This window comes from Dermacentor silvarum, chromosome 6 (assembly GCF_013339745.2).
Source record: "Dermacentor silvarum isolate Dsil-2018 chromosome 6, BIME_Dsil_1.4, whole genome shotgun sequence".
Lineage (NCBI taxonomy): Eukaryota > Metazoa > Arthropoda > Arachnida > Ixodida > Ixodidae > Dermacentor > Dermacentor silvarum.
In genome coordinates, this window is record NC_051159.1 from 131,213,213 (window position 1) to 131,235,687 (window position 22,475).

Genomic DNA, 22,475 nt, shown 5'->3' on the forward strand with positions numbered 1-22,475 from the left:
CGTACGTAAACCTACTGCGCCTTTTGTCTGGCGCTCTTTTTTTTTTTACTCTTTTCTCTGGCGCTCTCCTGAACAAACTAGAATCACGAGAGCAGCACGTGAGGCTCCCAACGTACGTGCGCAAAAATTGGATGCGTGCGTACGCAGCTGCCACGTAGGCATCACGAACCGTTCATGTTGCGTTCTGCTCATGCGCACTTTGCAGAACCTAGCGATCTTACGTATACGCAGCGCCGTTGCGTACGCAACGTACTCATTAAATAAAACTGTCTGTTGTCTTACGTAATGGACATATTTAGTTTTGAGGAAATTTCATGGAAATCCATCCAGAATGGACGCGCTAGGGAAAGGGCTCGTCGTCGACGTGCAGATTCTAGCGTGAGGGCTTCCGAAGCCCAGGCGCAACGTCAGCGAAGAGCCGCGGACCCCGAGTTGAGGGAGCGCGATGTTGAGGCCAAACCTCAGCGTCGTCTAACCCTCCAGGAACCCGACAACAGTGGGGCACGCCTCGGCAACCGCTAGCGCCAACTTCCCCCGTGTGACGGCCAGGTTTCAACGCCAGTTTCTCAACCGGAACTTTGGAGCCAGTTTCAGTGCGTATGACCGGTTGTTGTTCGAGCACAAGGTGGTACTCGTCAGTGCAATTCGTGCAGAGGAACACCGAAGAAACACTCGACAAGCTTCGCTTATCCCCATTTCCTCGACAGGGGAAGGGCTACTATTTTTTTTTAATTGTGACCTACTCGTCTCGCACGCTTCTCCGTCCGCACGTGTTCCCAAAAACAGCTTCGTGTTTTATATTCAGAGGTCGATTCCGGCCCTTTTTAATCCCCCTTCGGTCCTTCAGAACTCAAGACTGGAACGAATCGACCTTAAACAAGCTCGCGAGAACCCGTGTACGCACGGCTGGCTTTATTTCGTTTTCGCCTTCACCCAATCAATGCTGTGCGAACGGTGTTCCTCCGTTCTAAGCATAGCCGGCCACTCCACTTGATAGCTGCTCTCTCCCTCGCGTATTACACGTGCGTAAGATTACTGTACATTTATACGCGTTATCCTTCAGGGGAGGAAATAGATTTTCTTTGTCAAATTGTGAGCCAGATGTTTGGGAGGAGCCAATGTACAATACAAAATGAGTGAAAAGTGAATGTTTATTTCATTCGAAGTAGGCAAGCTTGAAAAAGTAGGAGCACCAAGCATTTCGGCGCGTCTCTGACGTCGACATTCTAGCTTCAAGAAAGCACATTAGGCGCACTGAAGAACATATTTTGGGAGAATAGCATACACGACGAGCCTTGTAGAAGCTTACAAACAAAATGAACATGTCTTAGGATGCGGCTGTCGTTCAGTTCACAGTAAACGCTAAAATAAATTACTTAATTAATGCTATTATTGCGTACCATTCCTAGGTGTTATTTATCGTGGACAGAGTGTCCTAAAAGGAGAATTTAAAACCCGCATAATGTTTTAAACAAAATTAGTGAAAGGCATAACTAGGGTCCTTCAATAAACCATTGAAGGACCATGGCTTAACTTTGAATACATTTTTTATCTCACCGACGAAGTTGCCATCTCACGTGGTTTCGAAACCCAATGGGGAAAAACACGTTCTACTCCGCCAAATTAACTTCACGTAACAAAAAAGTGCGTGCGATGCGGCAACGCAGTCCGCTACATGACGTCAACCGCAGCTCGGGCCGCTAGAAGGGTTCATTCAAACGTCACACACCCCTCGTCTTCTAGTCGAGGTTGTAATCTGGCACGTTTTGGGGCGTAACTTTCTCTTGTCCAGCTTGCTCTATCAGAATCGACTGAAATTCATAACAGCGCAGCGCGTGGTCCTTATTACAAGGAACGGTGCCTAGCGATAAATAATGGGCACGAAGATACGTGACTAACTTGAGTGTGCTACGACCGTCAACCGTGAAATAGGTTGTCGCCACCAAGAAGTGTGACTGTATTTAAAGGCATATCAGAGTGAAAAGTAGGAAACCAACGACATGAAAAGGTGATGCACAGCGCTGTTAGCACTATTTATTAAATTAACAGGCGAATAGCACGTCTGTGCATTAAACAAGGCATCGTACGTGATTACCAGTATGGGAGCATTATGGCTATGCGTTTGTGCGTCGCTAGAGCAAGGGGGGGCGGGGGGGGGGGGGGGGGCGACAATTTTCTGTCTCGCCCTCTGACTTTCTCTCTCTCTCGCCCTTTGTAACCAACTGATCGAGCAGTTCAGCCACGTCCTTCTTTCCGGCGTCACAGTGAGGGGCATGAGCCGGACTCGTGTGCTCAGCGCGTTCAAGAGGAGCTCAGAGACCAACCACCGAGTCATCTCGTTCCTACCGGACAGCGAGCGGCGGCGGCTTCGCTAGCGTATTTGCAACGTCCTCCCCGTTGTATTCTTTTTCTTCTCCTTCCATTTTTACGCGTTTCGGTCGCCATGTTTTCACTGGACGATAGCGACGCGTCTCTCGAAGCTGCGTCACCACTCGTTCGGCTTTTGTTTCGCTCCGCACAAAGATGGATCGCCCCGGGGAGCTGCGTGCCTCGCAAGATCGCTTTTTCATAGAAGACGCGACGCCTTTCTCCACTGTCCCTGCTCGCCGCGCCTTGGATTCCAGGCTTAAGAAGACAACAGAAGAAGAAGAAGCAGCAATAAGTAAAAAAGAAACGAAGTAAGTTGGGTTCGTGCGTTAGCCACCACCCCGTCGTACGCTCGTGCCCCCGCCAGTTCCATGCAGTGAAACAACTGTGGCACCGGCCTCATCAATACAAACAGCGAGCGCAGTTTTCAACATGCCACCGCTTCGCTGGGTTTTTAACTGTGCCTAACTTTGGACGTCTGTCTAGATGTACACGCTCGCCAGCAAACGAGTCTGCAGCGATGGCCTCAGGTGTAGCAGGCACTAAAGAAAGAACGGTTGCAGGAAGGCGCGAATGAGGGACTATATCTTGTCGCGTAGCGAATGATGCCCCCTTAACGCGGTGGGAGTTCCTTCAAGTCAGTGCACGGTGCAGAAGCACGGAGACAATATCGAGCGTGCTGCTACTGGGCTCCGCCTTCTACTGTAGCGCTGCCGGCTGCTATCGCATTCCCCGAAATGTGGACGAAGTGCGGGGGATGGAGAGTTGCGTGGAACAAACATGGGACAGGAAAACATAGCTGAAAAGCCTCGACATCCTTCGTTCTTGCCTCACGTGTTTGTTTTAGTCCATCTGACTCCGAAAGTGCCTGCGGTCTTGTCCAAGCAGAGAACTTCTCGTCTTATCGCTGAAGAGCCCAGTCGTGCTTCGGATCTTGTGTCGTCTTCGGCTGCCCTTTGAAGACTTCGTTTCGAAAGAGAGTAGTAAAGTCGTTGCCCACTCGACAAGCCGAAGAGAAAGTACGTTCTCTCCTCCACTTTCCGGAGTGGCTGTTGAAGACACAAATAAAGGACGTTTTTGATTACGTTTATTCACTTCCTCGTTTTCCGGTTGTAGAGGCCGTCACTGTTTGAAGTGGTCCTTCACTGTACTCTGTACTCTTTGGAGAAGTCAATGTTTAATTACTGTCATGGTCTCGGTGCCCATGGCTACACTTACAGTGATAAATTTCTATAATGACATGCTATTGGTTAGCAGTCTATCTGCGATCACGCGCAGGTGAAATTTCAGAGCGCCGTCATGTAACAAAAATCGTTAAAGCATGGAAAAACTTCAGTAGAAAAAATCAATGACGCCAATACAGTGTCTTGTAATAATCTTCTCAGCGTGGCACGTAAAGTTCTAAGCGTAGTGTAATAAGAGAATCCGGGGAGAAGTCGAGACATGGATTTCCTGTTACCTTCTTATAGGCTAATCAATAGACATATTCGTGGATTTTCGGTTGAAAAGCTTTTTCTTTCGACATAAAATTCACATTCCTGCACTACGACGCGAAATGACTCGAAATGAACTTGCTGAAACTCGTACGGGAGACAAATGTCAGCGTTATTCAATACCTGCCACCAAGAAAAAGCTTTACATTAGCTCCGCCTTTGCAGTTAGACCACAAAGCGAAATTACGCTCAGAAGGGCTGCATATTACAGCAGCGTGGCGCAGGGAAGGATTATAGTATGCTGGTAAAACATATTTACGAAGCAAAATCTCCCTTGCCTGTCAAGGTCGCCTGCCATGTGTAGTGCTTCAAACTTGAACTCTAATGAATAACCAACTGCCCGGACATGTCATTTATTCATGTTCACCCAGCATGTGAACATGTGAACGTGCGCATTGATAGCACATCCGGATATATGGTAAAATAAGCAAGGCGCATTCATTAGTCCACTGTTCTAAAGTGCAAAGAAGAAAGAAAAACAAGAGAGACGACGGTAATACTTCATCGGTAGATGATGAAATAGTTTTGCGCGGGACAATGCGGGCACAGCAGACACGCGCTAGATGCGCGCTTCCGTCAGGTAGCACGTGTCATTCACCAACGGCGTGAGCGCTCTGCATTCGAAGGCCTGAACAAAATCGGGCACGCGGCGCATGTACCAGTGTCCAAGGCGCAGGGTGTCGTTGTACCCCATCGTCCGGCGTCGAAATGCGCACACATTGCTCACGAAATAAGTCATGTAAAACACCTGGCTCGCCGAAACCCTGGCACTGCCCCAGGGCACGACTCTGTCGTGCCACCCGGAACTCTTGGCCCCTTCGGCGGCAGAATGTATCGAGAGTAGCGCGTACTCGAGACCGGTCGCCTTCTCGCCCAGCCGGTTGACCGCGCACGTCTCGAAGCGTCTCAGCGACTCGCGACTTCCGTGGCTGAGGGTCTCCAGGGAGAAGACTTCCCGCCATATGGCATTAGCGACGTGCGCACCGACCAACGCGACGTTCACGAAGGCGTCCGTGTCGTTTCTTCGGGGCCAGCATCGAGTACAGGGCGCCGGACACGAACAGTTCACCGCCGCGCACCGTCGCGCTCACTTCGTACAGACGGCGCTCCAGAGTCCACCAAGTGCCAGCGTCGAGTGACGCGCGCTTAAGCACGAGCCGCTGCGCGTGGCTCCTAACGGCGAGGACATTGCTCCAGTAGACAGGCGTCATTTCCGGGACATTTTCCTTGTCCGCCGACAATTGCTCCAAGGCCTCGTGGAAAGACCGCAGCTTCAGGTCTTGCAGCATGTGCTTCAGCTTGATGGCGTCTCTGCTGGCACCCACCAACTTCTTGGTCTGGTCGATCACGACCGCTACCATAAGGCTGAATACCTGAAAAAAAAATAAACGATTCTAGTATGTCTATGTGCACTGATGCAGTCGTACTAAAACGCAGAGCTCTGGCGTATCAAGTTGAAACCATGGAAATAAGTCAGCAGAGCGGTGGCACTCTACGACAGGTCAGGGTGTGCTCTTTCTTGCTCAGTTGTCTTGCTTGGGCTTCTATAATGTATTGTTGAACAACATACTGGTGAGGGCCGGCCACTTGAAGTATCTCGGAGACGACGTTATGTAGGAGTGAATTTAGAAAAATTGAGTACGTCCTAAGTATTCAAAGATGGGCCCGTATTCGCAAAGGAGTACGATAGTCAGGTTCATCAGAACAGGCACCGGTAGCGAAAAGGGGTGTAGGTGGCCGAGCGATAGTAAACCGGGAGAAATAGCATCGGAATTTCGGCTTCTGATATTCATTTCACAGCTCTTTACCGGCTTGCATACAAATCGCAATATTGAACAGAGACCGTCATGGCGAACCTAAGCTCCCATTTAGGTTAATGACTTCGTAATGAATACTCACAGAGCCATAAGCGTTATTCTGCTATAATGAGGTAATAGAGTTATTGTTTTTCCTGCCTCGTCAAACCTTATTCGTCTCAGAAGACAGCAACAAAAGGCGGTTGAGTAGCGAAATGATATGAAAAAAAATAAAACAGGAACTTGCAGCTGAATTATCTGCGCTGCAGCTAAACTTGCACTAGAGAATCCAGGCAGCACTCTCTGATATTACAGGCTGCTGTGCGGCTACTCCCAACGCCTCCTAAGCAGGCATGTGCACTCTGCTTCATGAGGTCATGCTGCATGGACCAAAATTTCTACTGTCAAGCCCGGCGTGACGTAAGCGACGGCGTCAAAATCAGTGCGGCTTACTGGGGTGCATCCCGATTAGGTTCTATGACAGTCGGGCAAAATAACATGACGTCATGGATCGAAGTGCACAGGCCTTGTGCTATCTAGGAGGCGTTGCTTCTCCTACCTTCGACTTTTCGCAATGAGCGGGTTTCATGGTAGACTGAAGCTAGCGGCTAGGATAAACCAAGGATCTTTGAGGACGTGTTGTACACAACCAGTTCAACCGTAGCACGCGTGAGTCAATTATTCCAGGACATGTTGTTGGGCTTAGTTGGGGCATTACAGAAAACAGGAAGAATCTTTCGTGAACGAAATAACCCTAACACTTATGCACAAATAAACAGGACAAAGCGCCCTTCCTGTGTATGTCTGTTAATTGTTGTGGTAGCTCGCTTTGGCGCAAGAATATTCCCGTTCACTGTCAATTACGTAACTCTTTATAAGAGGAAGCTTTAGTTCGGGGCCTCCTGTCTTAATACAAAAGAATGAAGAAATAGTTTTTCTCGGCAACCACAGCACCGAACTTGATTAGGTTTATTGCATTTTTTTATTAATATCAAGTGACTAGGAAGGAAGTTTTATATTTAATTCGCCAATTGTTTTATAAAAATTGGTTCAAAAAAAACTACCACGTTTACAACCCTAACTCAGCAATAAAACAATTTGTCGCAGTTTCACCCAAAAGGCGAAGCACCAATTGCGATAGCAAATTAGTAGAGAGCTATACGGAGTAAGGATAGTAGTTTTATCAGCTGTATAAACTTGGACATATAGCAGCACCAGCAACGCGCAGAACTGTTATCGACGCCGTCGGCGTTTTGCCCGCGTTCGCACCGAACGCGCGCGGCGTTTTTATATAAATACGTATTTGGTGCCGCAGCTAAACGTCGCCTCCCCTCCCTCCCTCCCGTCCCCCCTCAGCCTTTGGCGCGAGGGAAAAAGTTGCCTTTGCTCTCTGTATATGGAAAGGAGGAAAGATACGCTTAATTCTGTAGCTCTGCAGGGAGCACGGCGCAGAACGCGCGTTTTCTCTCCGACGTGCGTTCGCTCCCCGTGAAAGCGCGCGTCCCTCGCGCCCTTTCACTCGCACATACAGCGTCCGGAGCGCGGCGACGATTTCATTGCCGTTGACGTCATACGGAACGTCACGGCGACAGCGACGACGACGGTGACGCCGACGGTAGAAATCTGCTTTGGAGTGTCCATATAATTGCTATCGCAATAAAATGATATCGCACTTCACTAAACCGCTTCTTATAGCACATATAAAGCGGACAAAATTGACGCAATTAGACCCCTCTGAAATATACCACTAGTTTGCGAGTAGGACTTTTCAAAAATGCTCGTAAACATTCTCAAATTCACGTAAGCTGTAAACAACGCATATATATCACATTTGTCCGCCTTAGATGCTCTAACAGATGCGGGTTAGAGCACTACGATACATTTTTGGTGCATATTTACGGATTTCGAAACTTCCTGCTTCAATTAATTTGCAACTTGCCAATTTTCGGCAGTCTTTGTGTAAACTTCCAGGTCCTAAATCAAAAGCTTGCGTCCTACAGTCACTACAATTTGACTTTCTCTCTCAAACGCAACAAATGTCATTTAAAGCAGTCAAGTTGTTGTCTCGCGAAAGCACTTCTGCGTTTTACGTGCATTTGAATAGGGAAAGTGGAGCTGGCCCCGAGCTAAGGCTTCCTCTTAAAACAGCAACACAAGTAGCACCGCACGCGACTCGGCAAAAACAAACTCTGAGATCGGATCGCAAAACCTACACGTAAGGAAAGGTTGCATTGTCCATATCATCGCGCATCGTCTGGGTACAACTCAGCGCTGCCGTTTCTGACACTGCGCCTAAGTATAGTCATATTACCTGCGAGAGGTAGACGTTCCGGCGTGGCGATTTTATGCGTTCAGAAGTGGCCACGGCCCATAACGCGCGCAGTGACTCCGTTTTGTCATCACAGTACTGCCCATTGGCCGAAGACTCAGGCGGATGGCCCGCTGTAAGGAACTCCATGTCATGGAGACCCTCAATCGACCTCAGCACGACGTACGCAATGGCCACTGAACAGCGCTCCGGTGCGATTAACGCTTCCAAGACGCGCACGGCTCCATCGCTAGCATGGATCGTGACAGGGCTCTTTTGCTCCAGAACGCCGGCGGAAGTTAGAAAAGGCTTCCAGTGACTTAAAAGAGCGTCGGGGTCCAACATCTGCTGGCTCGAAGAGCGGCGGCGCGAGTCCCAGTCTATGCTGGCTGAAGACGAGAGGTTTGACTTCCTAGCAAGGTCTATGTACAGATCGCTCAGTTCCTTCAGTGTCGTGGTGGTGTTCATCAGAGGGTTCGACACCTGTAGGACAAGCTCGGCATTGTACTCGTTTACGCTATTCAAAACAAGCGCCCTCAGGTTCAGAATGGCTGGCTTCCCGCCGAGTTCCATGGTGAATGTGGTATTCACTGCAACTGCGACGCCGTACCGGAGCTGCATGCCTCCCAGAAGTGCCAGCATGTCGGCCTGGGGCAACGGCACTCGCAGCCGAAGCGTGCTAATAAAGTTGCGCACTGCTTCGGGCAACGTGAGCCCAGTGTCGACGGCCGTCCGAGAACAGCTGGCGTGGAAAAGACGCAGCACTTCGGAAACGGGCTCCCTGGCGGTGCCGTGAAGAACGGGAGACACGACTTCGCTCAGAAGGTTCTTCAGGGTGATGTCCAAGCGTTCGATGCCGGCGCGTCGGAAGCAGGCGAAGTCGTGGAACGCGCTGCAAGGCGCTAAGCTCGTGTTGGACACCTGCGTTGAGAGCAGTGTTGGTTGCGCGTATAACAGGCCAAGCTGTGTCCTTCAGTACGCTGGTGTTTCAAACGAGTACCAATAACAACATGCGCATGCTTTCAAAGAAATGATTACTAACGGCAGGAGGAAGATAGTAACATGCACGTGCTTCCAAGAAACAAAATAAAGTGATTGTTGGTCAGGAGGAAGACATGCCATGCAGCGTACACTGCGACTGCCTCACTCAAAACGGACATCTGAATTATTTTATGCGTGGCCAAAGGGAATCATTCGTAGATGACCTTCCCAAGTACAATGCTGCTTAGCTACGGTGCATTGGAGGTGAACCGGCGTATTCCGCATGACTTGCATGACGTGACATGGCCGAAGCAAGACTGGCTGTTTTCTGTGGTTGACAAGTATTTTCGAGTTGCTCTGCGCCTAACATACTAAACAACAATGCCTTGATCGTGAAGGCGACCATGAGCGAACGGATGTAGTTTACGGCGAATATGCTTTCAATCAAGACTTTCCCTCAGTAAATTTACCTGCTGTCAACATCCATCTCTGCACCCGAAACTACCTTCGGCAGAAGTTCGACCGCAGTCAAAGGACAGAAAGAGATTCCTTTCACAAGTCTTTTCTCATGGTCACCGCTGTTACACAATCGCCTTGTTCCTAATGTCCTGACTAGCTTACACTGGCGCAATATGTTAAGGACGGTGTTGTCCTAGTTGGTCTGGACCAGATAGGGCAGGGATATGCATAGCTCCGTCTATGTTGCAGAAGAGTCCGTAACAGCTATAGCGGTAATATCGCTGTAAACATTATTTACACGCGAGTACTAACGGTCGAACTAGAAGGCTAGCGTGTCGATCGCCCACACCTGGCGCGAATATGCTCGTAGCACAGATTCGAGCCAAGTAGCGCGCACCGACGGTTACACCGACCTCTGCTAGGGTGGTCAGGAGGCGAGAACAGCAGAATTCCTGATTGGTGTACGAGGCCGCTCCAGTCCGGTCGACCGTGAGGCTGAACAGAGCCCAGCCTAGGACGGCCACGGCAATGAACAGCGCGGCCAGCACGTAGCAGCGGTCGCGGCGCCTTCCTTCCCATTGCAGGTGATCCTGGAAGACGCCGGCGGAGGACAACTCGCTGGACAGCGCCCGCAAATTGGCCTGTGCTAAATTCTGTCGCTTGGCCCATGCTGAAGCAGCCGGGTCCGTCGAGGCCATGTTCTTCTTCTGAAATGGAAGCGCTACACACGAGCACGTCGAGATGATGGTGACTGTTGTGATGACAACGAAATGCTTGTAGATGTAGAGCCTAGATGTCAGTGGCACATACCTTGCTCTGGCGGATTGGCCAAGAACCGGGTAGCTCGACGTAAACAGTGCGGCTCTCACATTGTAGGGGTGTTTGTTTCCTTTCTTTCGATCGCAGTGCAACTTTATGACTGCACTTGTTCGTGAAGCCTCTTGTCTGAAGCCTCGAGCTTGTCATATGTGCACCCGAGTGTGTATGATCACGCAAAATATTACTTGCAGTTGCGACTCGTTCATCATATGTTTGTTCACTACAAGAACAAGAAAGCCAAAAGGGGAAAACTTGCGCAAAGCTGTGCATCGAAATTTTGGAGGAAACTACCATCACTCGCCGAAATTGTGCTAAATAGCGCCACAACTTTTTTATATGTAATTAAGGTGTAGAAACATGGGAAGATAGGACGCCACAATATTTTCCCGCAGCAAGCAGAGTGCTTCACCATTGTGCTCAGTATCTGCGCCGTCCTAGAGCAAGTTCTTCAACGTGCTTCTGAAGCGGCGATTGATGATCGTAAGCAAGACAGACCTGAATTTGATATCTCAACTGTCGCAGTTGCCGTTTCATGCGAAGAGCATTTATCTTGCCGTTTTTCCCCCCTTTATATATTTTCTCTTGTTGTCTCTTGTGCCCTTTCATGGCTTGTTTGCTCCTTTGTTTGGTTTACTGAAAACATGTGTGTGTGTGTGTGTGTGTGTGTGTGGGGGGGGGGGGGGGGGTGATTTTTATTGATACCTATGGTCTAGATCAGACAATTAAAATAAAACAGTGGGAATGATAATTGGAGGTAATCACGAAAGTATGCACGCTACTTACTGTAGTAGTTGCTTGTATGACCCCTACGGCTATGCCTTGCTCGTTCGAGGTATGATGTAACTATGGCTCACGCAAGGTCTTCACGTGTGTACGTAAACTGAAATGGGCGCCTCACACAAGCGAATAAATTTTAAAGTAATGCTTCGGCAGCCACTCAAACTACCTTAGAGTAACTACATGCCGTTTTCTTCTTCTTCTTTCTGGGGTTCTACGTGCCAAAGTCAGTTCTGATTATCAGGCACGTCGTAGTGGAGGGCTCTAGATTAATTTTGACCACCTGGGGTTATTTAACGTGCACTACAACGCAAGCACACAGGCGTTTTTGAATTTCGCCTCCATCGAAATGCGGCCGCCGCGGCCGGGATTCGATCCCGCGACCTCGCGCTCAGCGGCGCAACGCCTTAGCTAACTGAGCCACCGCGGCGGGTCACGTGTTGTTCTGTGAAACCTGAAGGAGGCTCCCCGGCAGCAAAGCAACAATATAGAAGAGCTGTGTTGCGATCACCTTATTATATCTACAAATTCCGTCTTTCGCTTTAATATATTTCTTCCTTGGTCTTGAGCCCTCATTTTCTAGATCTCCCGCCACATATTTTCGAAACCAACAAGAAGAAAAATATTTCTAAAGTCTCAAGCGCGGACTTTGTCTTGTCTTGTGCTTTTCATAAAGCTAACCCCCCTGACACGGCAAAATAAACGTTTTCGAAGCTAAGTGGTTGCATTAGCAGGCTTCAGATCTCTCTCTTCTTTCGTATGCCAGGAAAGCTGGGTTCGTTAAATTTAACACAGCTCGCCACAACGTTCAGAGTGTAAGAGGTCCCGAGAAAATCTTCCTGACGGTCCCGATTCCGTAAAGAGGGAAAAGAAATGTGCTCCTCTCCCGACCTCTCTTTAGCCCCAATGAAGTGTAACACTAACAAAGCACTGGATCCAGAAGAAATTCTCGACGAAGCCTGCCTAAAAGGTTTTCGATGGAAGCGCCATAACGCAGCTCCGAAGTGGCGAGCACGCTAGCCACTTTTCCTCGCGCACTTTCCAGATTCGCCCGTGAGAGGCACTGGCTGATCGCGAAGAGCAAAAAGAAATAAAAGCAGCAAGAAAGTTGATTTAGAGAATGAAGGAGCCCAGTCCGGGATAGCTCAGCAAAATTTGGTGCCGTGCACCTTCCTGTGCTGGAACCTTTCGACCCAGAGCTTCCGGGAAAGGTGGGAAAGGCGGTAAAGAAGGGGGCCAAAGTTCATAAAGCGAATATTTTTGCTGATTTCGCTTCCCGTGTGCTCTGTTGCGGCAGAATATCTGCCACACTTTTTTATCGCTCTAGTTTTTTTTTTCTGTTGCTCTTCACATCTTCGCCAGAGGAAGAAAAAAGAATTACAGCAAGAAGATGGATACGGCATTTTTTTAACAGTGTTTGCATGTCTTCGTTCGAGGGTAACCTCCAGTTGCTTTAGGCTTACGGCGTGTGTTTTCCTCGCCGACACTGCGGCGGCGGCACTGCCGAGCACGGCGCGAATGGAGAAAGCGAGAGGCCCCGAAGAGAAACTTCGCGCGCCGTTGATTTCTGCAGAGTTAACGCTTTCTCGGCGAACGCGGCGCGCAGTGGCAGGAGTGGATCGCCAGACTGGAAACAAGAAGTGCTGCCTCCCGCACCACCGATGCTTGTCTGTGTAAACAACGAGAAGTCCCTCGTCAAAGAAGAGAAGGCCGGCGTCGCCCGCGGTAAAGAAGCTAAGAGCGGCGCGAGAAATGTTACCACCGGGGGCAAGGTGGGGGAAATGTTTGAGGCGAAAATCTCGTTTCAGAACCAGAGGTAACTGGTACCGGAGACAAAGAAAGAAAGAAAGAAAGAAAGAAAGAAAGAAAGAAAGAAAGAAAGAAAGAAAGAAAGAAAGAAAGAAAGAAAGAAAGAAAGAAAGAAAGAAAGAAAGAAAGAAAGAAAGAAAGAAAGAAAGAAAGAAACAAAGAAAGAAACAAACAAACAAACAAACAAACAAAGCGACGCCGCATTGCTCTCTTGAAAACTTTGCCGACTCTTCCGGCACAAAAAGGGTGGCTCCAGAAAGTGATGTTTAATTTAAAGTAGACTGGCGCCAGATGCGGTCTTCTTAGATGCTTGCTTTCATTGTCCTCGTCTGGCTTTTGCTACTATATATACAGGGTGTTTCAGCGAACACTTTCAAAAATTCTTAAAGGTTGCCTGTGGCAGATAGCACAATTCTAGTTCATCAGCTGGTCTACTCGAAGAGGCGGACATTACTTGCACAAAAAATTGAAATGCATAATCGAATAATTAACAGAGATTCACTAATTAAGTTTTTAACTAATTATCTGATGGCCCATATTGCAATTTACAAATTGTAGCCATGGAGTTCGCAAGACGGATCCACTTGGAACGAATTCTCGGGATGACACCAGTTTCGAGATATTAATTCCCGAACTTTGCGGAGAAATGCATTGGCGTTCCAGTTAGGTTCTTAACAAAACGTCGCTTTTTGCATTCAAGCACAAAATTAACTGGAACGCCAATGCATTTCTTCGCAAAGTTCGGGAATTAATATCTCGAAACTGGTGTTATCCTGCGAATTAATTATAAGTGGATCCGTCTTGCGAACTCCACGGCTACAATTTGTAAATTGCAATATGGGCCATCAGATAATTAGTTAGAAACTTAATTAGTGAATCTCTGTTATTTATTCGATTATGCATTTCAATTTTTCGTGCAAGTAATGTCCGCCTCTTCGAGTAGAGCAGCTCATTAACTAGAATTGGGCTATCTGCCACAGGCAACCTTAAATAAATTTTGAAAGTGTTCGCTAAAACACCCTGTATATTATCTGCCTTATAAGCTTGTTTCCGCTAGCTCTTTCTTTTGTCAGTTTTCTTTAGCACCTATCGTCTTCTACACAAAGTCAATCTCCACTGCACTTCGTTATCGGCGAAGAGACGTGGGAAGTGTTACGAGAACGCTGTCTTCAGTGGACATCGCCGTGTGTCCTTTAGCGTAATCGATGCTGCAGCAACACGCGTACTGCTGGCCGCATGAGGGAAAAGAAGCGAAAATTATAACATCGCGAGATATTACAGCTGACAGCTGTCTTGCGGAAAGACTGCGTGGCCTTCATTATGGCTCTTTTGTATGGTGTAATGTTTGTTTCCTCTTAAGTCAACCCGAATCTTGTTTTCTTTACTTGGACAGCAGTTGAGCGGAAGCCGCAAACCGGGTTTCCCCTATCCATTCGTTATGCTGTCCTGCGCGTTGTTCGTTGTACCGTGATCTATGCATAGTTTGAGTATAGTCGTAGGTTTACAGTAGGAGGATACAGATGGCAAATGCGACTTTTTAGTGTGACAGCACTTAATGTGCATCGTGTCATCGTCATACCGCTGTCGTTGCTATGCCGCTGCCATCATCGTCGCCGTCGTCATCGCCATCGAATTGCCGCCGCTGAGTTCGGTGAATTTGACGCTCGATGGTGGACAGCTCTACCGTGGTGTCTGAAGAAGTGAGCGAAAGCAGTTTTCCTCTCCCGATGGCCATTTCCTCCTCCTTCTCCTCGTTTGCACTGGATTGCTGGAGTCTCACATCAAGTTGGGGGCATTGGGAATGGTGAGAGAAATTCCTGTCGCCGTACATGAGTTAGGAGCCGCATAGACCGCTGAAGTGGGCGACAAGCAAAGTGAAACCAGACGAAACAAAACTTAGCTTTAAAAAAATCCGCAATGTGATTCCACTTTTTTATCTTTCTTTATTGCTATTTTTTTCTAAGTCACATGAAAGTTAAGTTTTGAAACAAAACTCCTTCTGCGAATAAGGCAGCTATGAAAAGTGAACTCGAGAGCGTACTTCGGCTTATGTAACTCGAGACACGCTCGCAAAAACAGGGAGGCAACGGCCCGTATACAACTTTTCTTTCTTTCTTTTTTTTTCCGGTTACCGGTTCGATAGTTGGAGGCATGCCCAAGAGAAAAACTCAGGCAAATCAAAAGGTGAACAAATGAAGGAAATTGAGTTGTTCTCCCCAACGTCCCTACACTCCTCCTATAGTAGGGCTTCAAGCCAACCTAGATATGCATCGCTTACTTACTCGCCTACTTTGAGAATGCATAATTTTTTCACTAATGGTTTTCTTTGTGGTATCAGGTTGCTCCCACCGGCGGTGGCTGAACTTCTGAAAGAAGGCGAAGAATGCTTCAGTTTATTGAAAAGCACAGATTTTTTGCTGGCATGTGAACGACCGCCTACGCGATACCTCAAGCGATCAATAGATCAGACCCGATCTCTTGCTAACTTGAAGTATCGTGTTTGTGCAGAAGAACCTTGTATGAAGAGGGGCGGACGAAGAAAATGAAAAATATAACATCAAAAAGGACTTCACACATTATGCACATGTGCAAAAGATATTATTGTATCAGTAATAATCCATACAGTGGGAAGGAAAGTGGAGTCGGTCACTGACATCTCACTCAGCAGGGCCCGGCAGCGTATTTATAGATAGATAGATAGATAGATAGATAGATAGATAGATAGATAGATAGATAGATAGATAGATAGATAGATAGATAGATAGATAGATAGATAGATAGATAGATAGATAGATAGATAGATAGATAGATAGATAGATAGATAGATAGATAGATAGATAGATAGATAGATAGATAGATAGATAGATAGATAGATAGATAGATAGATAGATAGATAGATAGATAGATAGATAGATAGATAGATAGATAGATAGATAGATAGATAGATAGATAGATAGATAGATAGATAGATAGATAGATAGATAGATAGATAGATAGATAGATAGATAGATAGATAGATAGATAGATAGATAGATAGATATCCTCGTCGTAATGAGGAGGCCGCGTTAATTCTTTTTTTTTGCGGGGGTATGAGCCATTCATTGTCTTACATGATTGAGGAATTTAATAAACGAGATTATACGAGATTCTGTGTGCTTACCTATCGTCACGATGACCACCGATGAGGTCAATAAATATGTTCTTACCTTTGTTCAAAATTCTGTGTCACCTCTGTCTCGCGTGCTAAAAAGTTTCGCTGTTCATCCACCTTCACAGAATAGAATGACTCATTATTTTTTTTTTGCGTCACAGCGGTATCGTGCCCGTTGCGAGGTTGTGATTCGGCTTTGGTTATTCACTGCTACTCTCTGCCACATAAAATAAGCAAATAGTACTTGCCTTCAGCAAACACAGCCTGCGACTCCCTGAGAAGCGCTCCGGTTTGACGTGCCAAACCAAAAAGAGCAGAAATTATTCATGTAATTGGAGTCTTCCCACAAAGCACGCTTGTATATATGAGGATATCTCGGGAGTAAAAAAGACGTCGCAGTTTCGCCCGAAAGGTGAAGCATCGATTGTGATAGCAAATTAATAGACAGCTATACGAGGTAAGGATAGCAGTTTTATCGGCCGTATAAACATGTAAACATTCGCTTACTAACTAAATTAACAAGCATGGTGTCACGCGCGCACAAGAAAACATGAACACATATCGGCCGATGACAGCGTTAACTCGCTGTCAAAACGCTGGAATGAGAAAGCGCGTCAGCAGCAGCGAGCGCATTGACCTTCGTGCTGCCTCTCACTTCAACGCGAACTAAGCTGCGAGAACACAGCGCACACGAAGCTATGAGCCCTCTGCGCACCTAGACTCTGTACTCATCGCAGATCGCTTTAAAGATAGGACCCGCGCGGCCGAGGCATACGTAGCAGCTGCTGGGGTAGAAGAGCCCTTCCCCTCCCTTCCCTCCCCCCAGTTCTTTGCGCGCTGCAAGACAGCGCGCTTCCTCCCCGCTTTCCTGCCTTGTGCGCGCGAGATCGAGCCGCGATCGCCGGCTCACCCTCACACGCTTTCACTCGCACATGTACACAGCGTACGGCGCGCGGCGAGGATGTTATCGCCCTTGGACTTTATACGGTACATCACGGCGACGCCGACAGCTGCGACGACAGCAGAAATGCAACTGTAGTGTCCATATATTAGCTATAGCAATAAAAGCAAAACAAGACAAAAAATAAAAACGATAACTTCGACTAAATGTGTCTCGGAGCCACTTTGAGAAAAACTTTTTCTAACTTAAAACACAATATTACAATGCTGGTTTCAGTTGACCACACCTAAGAGAAAACGAAATTTAGTAAAACGGTATAAGTAAGTTATAGGGTGTTTTCCAATTCTGGCTAGCATCGGTGACAGTCTGCGTAGACAACTAATGAGACAGCCGACGGAACAGCCGATGCAGTTTCGAGGCCATGTAATGGAAAGCCTTTCGAACCATCTGGAAGACGTATGGAAGACTGCTTCTGCGAAGTGACGCCACCTCACAGCGACAAAAAAGTCGAGAAAAGCACACATTCTTTCCGTATATTAAGTCTTAGCGCCTGCTAACCTACGAAAAACACGATGTGGCTTACATTAAAGGCACAGGAAAGCGTGTCTACGTTTCCTTGTGCGCAGACGACCTTCCCGTCGAGTTTCCAAGCGTCCAGCTAAGCCGCCATCTTGTTTCGACAGGATAGTAGCCTGCATCGTTTTTGTCTTAAATGCTGTCTTCGCGAAGCAGTCCATATGTTAACGTCTTCGTGAGAATTGGAGCGAGATTTAAGATAGCCACTGTCAACTTAGCCGTCTACATTGCCATCTACGGCGAGTACTGGAACACAGTCCGAAGTGCTGCGCCCACACTAAGGTCGGCTAGCTTAACTAGTCTTTGTTGTGAAGTGCGCTAAAACGCACAAAAAAAACCCCACAGAACAGCGATAATCATTCCGCATGTGAGGTAGAAAAGGTTCGTGACGGTGTCTTATTTCGTCGACTCGCCTACGTGACTCGATGTCCAGCTGGCGCGCCAATTGAAGTGCTCTGATACGTGTTTCTCGTTTTTCTCCCTGTTTCCCCTTGGGGCGCAGGTTGCAGCGTCGGTCGGGCGGACGAACAGGAGTACCGGCTGACGCGCTACCTGATGTCCAACTATGACCCGGCGGTGCGGCCTTCCTTCAACTCGTCACTGTCACTGCGCGTGGACCTGGACCTGTCTCTACTGCAGCTTCTCGACGTGGTCAGTACACGCACGCCCGAAGGTGTTCCTGCGTAACTTCGTAAATCCAGCATGTAACTTCGGGGTGAACTGCGCGACGTTCAGCAGGTACGCATCATAGACTACGAACGGCTGCTAGTGTCGCTGAACTTTCAGTTTGTCGCTGGTTTACAAGTGCCTGGTTGACAACAACCGACGGGTCAGGGCTGTACTGCGGTTCTTATACTCGCTAACTTCGTGCAGTGTGGTGAGAGCTATGGGTCGCATCAGCCGACCACAAAAGAGAACCAGACAGAGAGCTCCCCCATTGTCCGCGTCTCATGAGCACTCGCGCGAAGACGACTGGATGGAAGCTTCACGCAAGTATTACTAGCACACAATGGCCGAATTTTTCTCTCTTCTCCGGAACACGCGGCCGGCTCTCGTTACTGATTGGCTGGTCCGTACGAGTCCTTGCCCTCACTCTATAATGTAAGGGGTGGGTGAGACGGTGCAATGAAAACGGCGAAAGTTCGAAGTACGGCTATGTCGCTTATTGTAGTAGCCAACTTTTTCCAGTTGGCTACTCTTCACTCGGACGAGTGAAACGAACAAAAAGAAATTGTTGGAGGGCGATTCAACCTTTAGTTGAAGTCGGTGAAGTCTGCCTGGGCCAATTGGCGGTGAGGGTGGGGTGTATGAACCGGATAATTTATTGTCAGAGCCGCGCTGGGGTAGCAAACTTTTGATCGACGTCAACTAGAGGTTGACTCAACTTCCGACTTTTTGTCATCAGTTATCTTCATCATCATAATCGTCATCGCCTTTATAATCATCGTCACAATAATAATAACCTGCACAATAATAATAATAATAATAATAATAATAATAATAATAATAATAATAATAATAATAATAATAATAATAATAATAATAATAATAATAATAATAATCTTTATTATAAACAATCAATTTGTACATATCATTTTGCAAGGTCTGCAGACTGCCGAAGCCTTCCGTGGGCTTGTATGGCAGAAACCTGGCAGTCAGGGCAAAGCTTTATGCAACCTTATTACACACCAAATGTCAAACTAAAAAAAAAGAAAAAAAATGAGAAAACGTATCACAGGTAAACATGCCAAGTAAACAATACTTGATGTTCAAATGAAACACGTAGCACACAACAACCATTAAAACTGAGTAAACATGGCACACGATGTGCACAACGTTACAACCTATCGAAAAGGAAAAAAATCGTGAAGCAGCGTGAATAACACTCTTACATTCATTTTGGCAAAAACCACACAACAAATAGACCTGATACATGTGAAACTTATTCTATCATTGCCTTGAGGGCCTTTTTTAATCCCGACAAATTTGTCTGATCCAGTACTGCACTGGGAAGGTTATTGAATAATAATAATAATAATAATAATAATAATAATAATAATAATAATAATAATAATAATAATAATAATAATAATAATAATAATAATAATAATAATAATAATAATAATAATAATAATAATAATAATAATAATAATGCCAACTGCTAACCCTGCTGTCGCAACGCCTGGGTATGGATATTCCCACGATGCGACAGGGCATTCCATGCATCCCGACCCAAAGTATTCGCCGTCTCCTCGACGCCATTTCGGCAACCATCGTTCTCCGTCACCGCGTCGTCGCTCGCTTTCCCCCTTACGCCGTCGTCTGTCACCTAGCGAGGGAAACTAGTTGCTGCAGTTCTGCAGGCACGAACTGCCAGCTTCGCGACTTCTACAAGGCCCGCACAGTCGCCACGCAATTTACTGGACGTTTTGGTCGAACGAACCGCCACAATTGCGCTTATTGATACTGGGGCTGCAGTTTCTGTTAAGGACGAAAAGCTTTGTCGTAAGCTCCGCAAGGTCACCACGCCGTTGTCTGGTTTGCGACTGCGTACCGCGAGTGCGCAGCATATAGCACCGCTTGCTCAATGTTGTTGTTGTTGTTGTTGTTGTTGTTGTTGTTGTTGTTGTTGTTGTTGTTGTTGTTGTTGTTGTTGTTGTTGTTGTTGTTGTTGTTGTTGTTGTTGTTGTTGTTGTTGTGTTGTTGTTGTTGTTGTTGTTGTTGTTGTTGTTGTTGTTGTTGTTGTTGTTGTTGTTGTTGTCTGAAAACATGGCTTGCTCAATATAACGCAAGAGCACTTCTTCCTCTTCTTCACTACAATAATAATAATAATCGTCATCTATATGATCATCGCAATCAACGTCATAATCATGATCATTACAATTATCCTCATCATTACAGCCATCATCAGCGCGACTCTCAGAATAAATTATATTGTTCACCATCGCTATCAGTCACCATTATCAAGTTTGTCACATTTCTGGACTGCACTATCTTCGGCATTGTCCCTCAAAAGAGATGAATACAGAAAAGTGACGGAAACTGCCTAAGAAAAGCACTGTCTTCAAAAGCACAAGTGCGCTAGACAAGCCGCAGCGTGTCAATAGTTGGGCACTCAAGTTTGTTCGCTTCAGGTTCTGCAGAAACCCATACGTGGTTTCTGTGCTGATGAAGGGAAAGGCTAGCCTCACTCAGTACCTTAATAAGCTTCGGTAAACGGACGATCGTCCAGTCTTCCTAAAGCACATAAGAGAGTCTGGTGGGGTTCTTACGAGCGCGAATAGCGCCAAAACATGTACTGCGCTGATTCCACATGGAAGATTTGCACTGCGAAAGCAGTCGGAATTTAGTGAAGGCTACGCAGACTCAGACAGTCTGGGAAGCTCTATTATAGCACATAGCGTTGCTCGCTGCTCGCTATATACCGAGTGGATCTTCTGTGCACTTACGTCCGCGCGAAATCTTCTGATTTTCACGATCCATATGCTAATGCATCTTCGAACACTGGTGTATCGCAAACAAGACGGCGACTCAGGCTCAGGCACTCAGGCACTTAGAACATAAACACAGACACTGCGCTCTAGGAATGCTGTCGCTACACCAGTATTCCAACACGACATACCAACAAGCTCGCATTGCGGCGCTAATGCCAGCAAGAAAAGCTCTGCGAGAGCCGTCATTCTTTACGCCAGTTGAACGATCAGTCCAGCATTGCTGTGCTTATTCAAACAACATTCAATGCTTACGACGTAGATTTATATCATGGTGCTTCGGCAACAAGGGGTCGCCCGTATCTCGGCGCTGTTCTCGAGAGTGGTTTCTGACCCTCGGAGAGCTATTATACTCGTAAGAAACACCGATGTTCAGACAGCGCTGCATACGACTCGTTCTAAAGCGCTTGCGTCATTTCTTCACACTAAAATATATATATTACGCGGTTTTCTGCGGCACGCTCTGGAGCGCGGTGGACGAAACATCCGCATACCAGAATCGCTGGGTTTCAAAGCTTGTGAGAGGTTTAACTGGTCTGCGGTCGGAATATATAAGCAGGAGCCAATAGGCGAGCCTTCGTGTGAGAAAAAGCAGGAAAGAGATGGGGACGGGGCCCTCACAAGGACGGGTAGCTTTACAAAGTAAAGTAGAGATTAGCCGAATGCTAGGTCGCAATAGGTATAGTAAAGCTTAATTAGCTCACGCATGCTGGGTAATTAGTTGACTCTTTCTTGCCCCCCCAATTCAAAGGTCATGTGATAGCCATCAACATATTCAACATTATCAGCATCATAATCATCATCCATGCAGCGTAGTTACGCAAAAGTCATTGCGCAATTCTGAAATTCTACGATATATATATATATATATATATATATATATATATATATATATATATACACTGTGGTTCAGCGAACACTTTCAAAATTTATTTAAGGTTGCCTGTGGCAGATAGCCCAATTCTAGCTAATGAGCTGGTCTACTCGAAGAGGCGGACATTACTTGCACAAAAAATTGAAATGCATAATTTACTAATCAACAAAAATTCACTAATTAAGCTTTTAACTAATTACCTGATGGCCCATATTGCAATTTACAATTGTAGCCGTGGAGTTGGCAAGGCGGATCCACTTGGAAATAATTCTCAGGATGACACCAGTTTCGAGATATTAATTCCCGAACTTTCCGGAGAGATGCATTGGCATTTCAGTTAGTTTCTTAACAAAACGTCGCTTTATGCATTGAAGCACAAATTAACTGGAACGCCAATGCATTTCTCCGGAAAGTTCGGGAATTAATGCCCATATTGCAATTAAATTGTAGCCGTGGAGTTGGCAAGGCGGATCCACTTGGAAATAATTCTCAGGATGACACCAGTTTCGAGATATTAATTCCCGAACTTTCCGGAGAGATGCATTGGCATTTCAGTTAGTTTCTTAACAAAACGTCGCTTTATGCATTGAAGCACAAAATTAACTGGAACGCCAATGCATTTCTCCGGAAAGTTCGGGAATTAATATCTCGAAACTGGTGTCATCCTGACACC

At 46.7% G+C, this 22,475-nt stretch overlaps 1 protein-coding gene across 1 annotated transcript in view; it reads left to right on the forward strand.

The window, feature by feature from the left end:
* Positions 1 to 22,475, forward strand: part of LOC119456897 (neuronal acetylcholine receptor subunit alpha-10-like) — a 74,891-nt gene that overhangs the window by 26,947 nt on the left and 25,469 nt on the right. Inside the window, 1 exon segment of the mRNA XM_037718712.2 lies at positions 17,940 to 18,088. Within this exon segment, the coding sequence (XP_037574640.1) occupies positions 17,940 to 18,088 (149 nt within the window).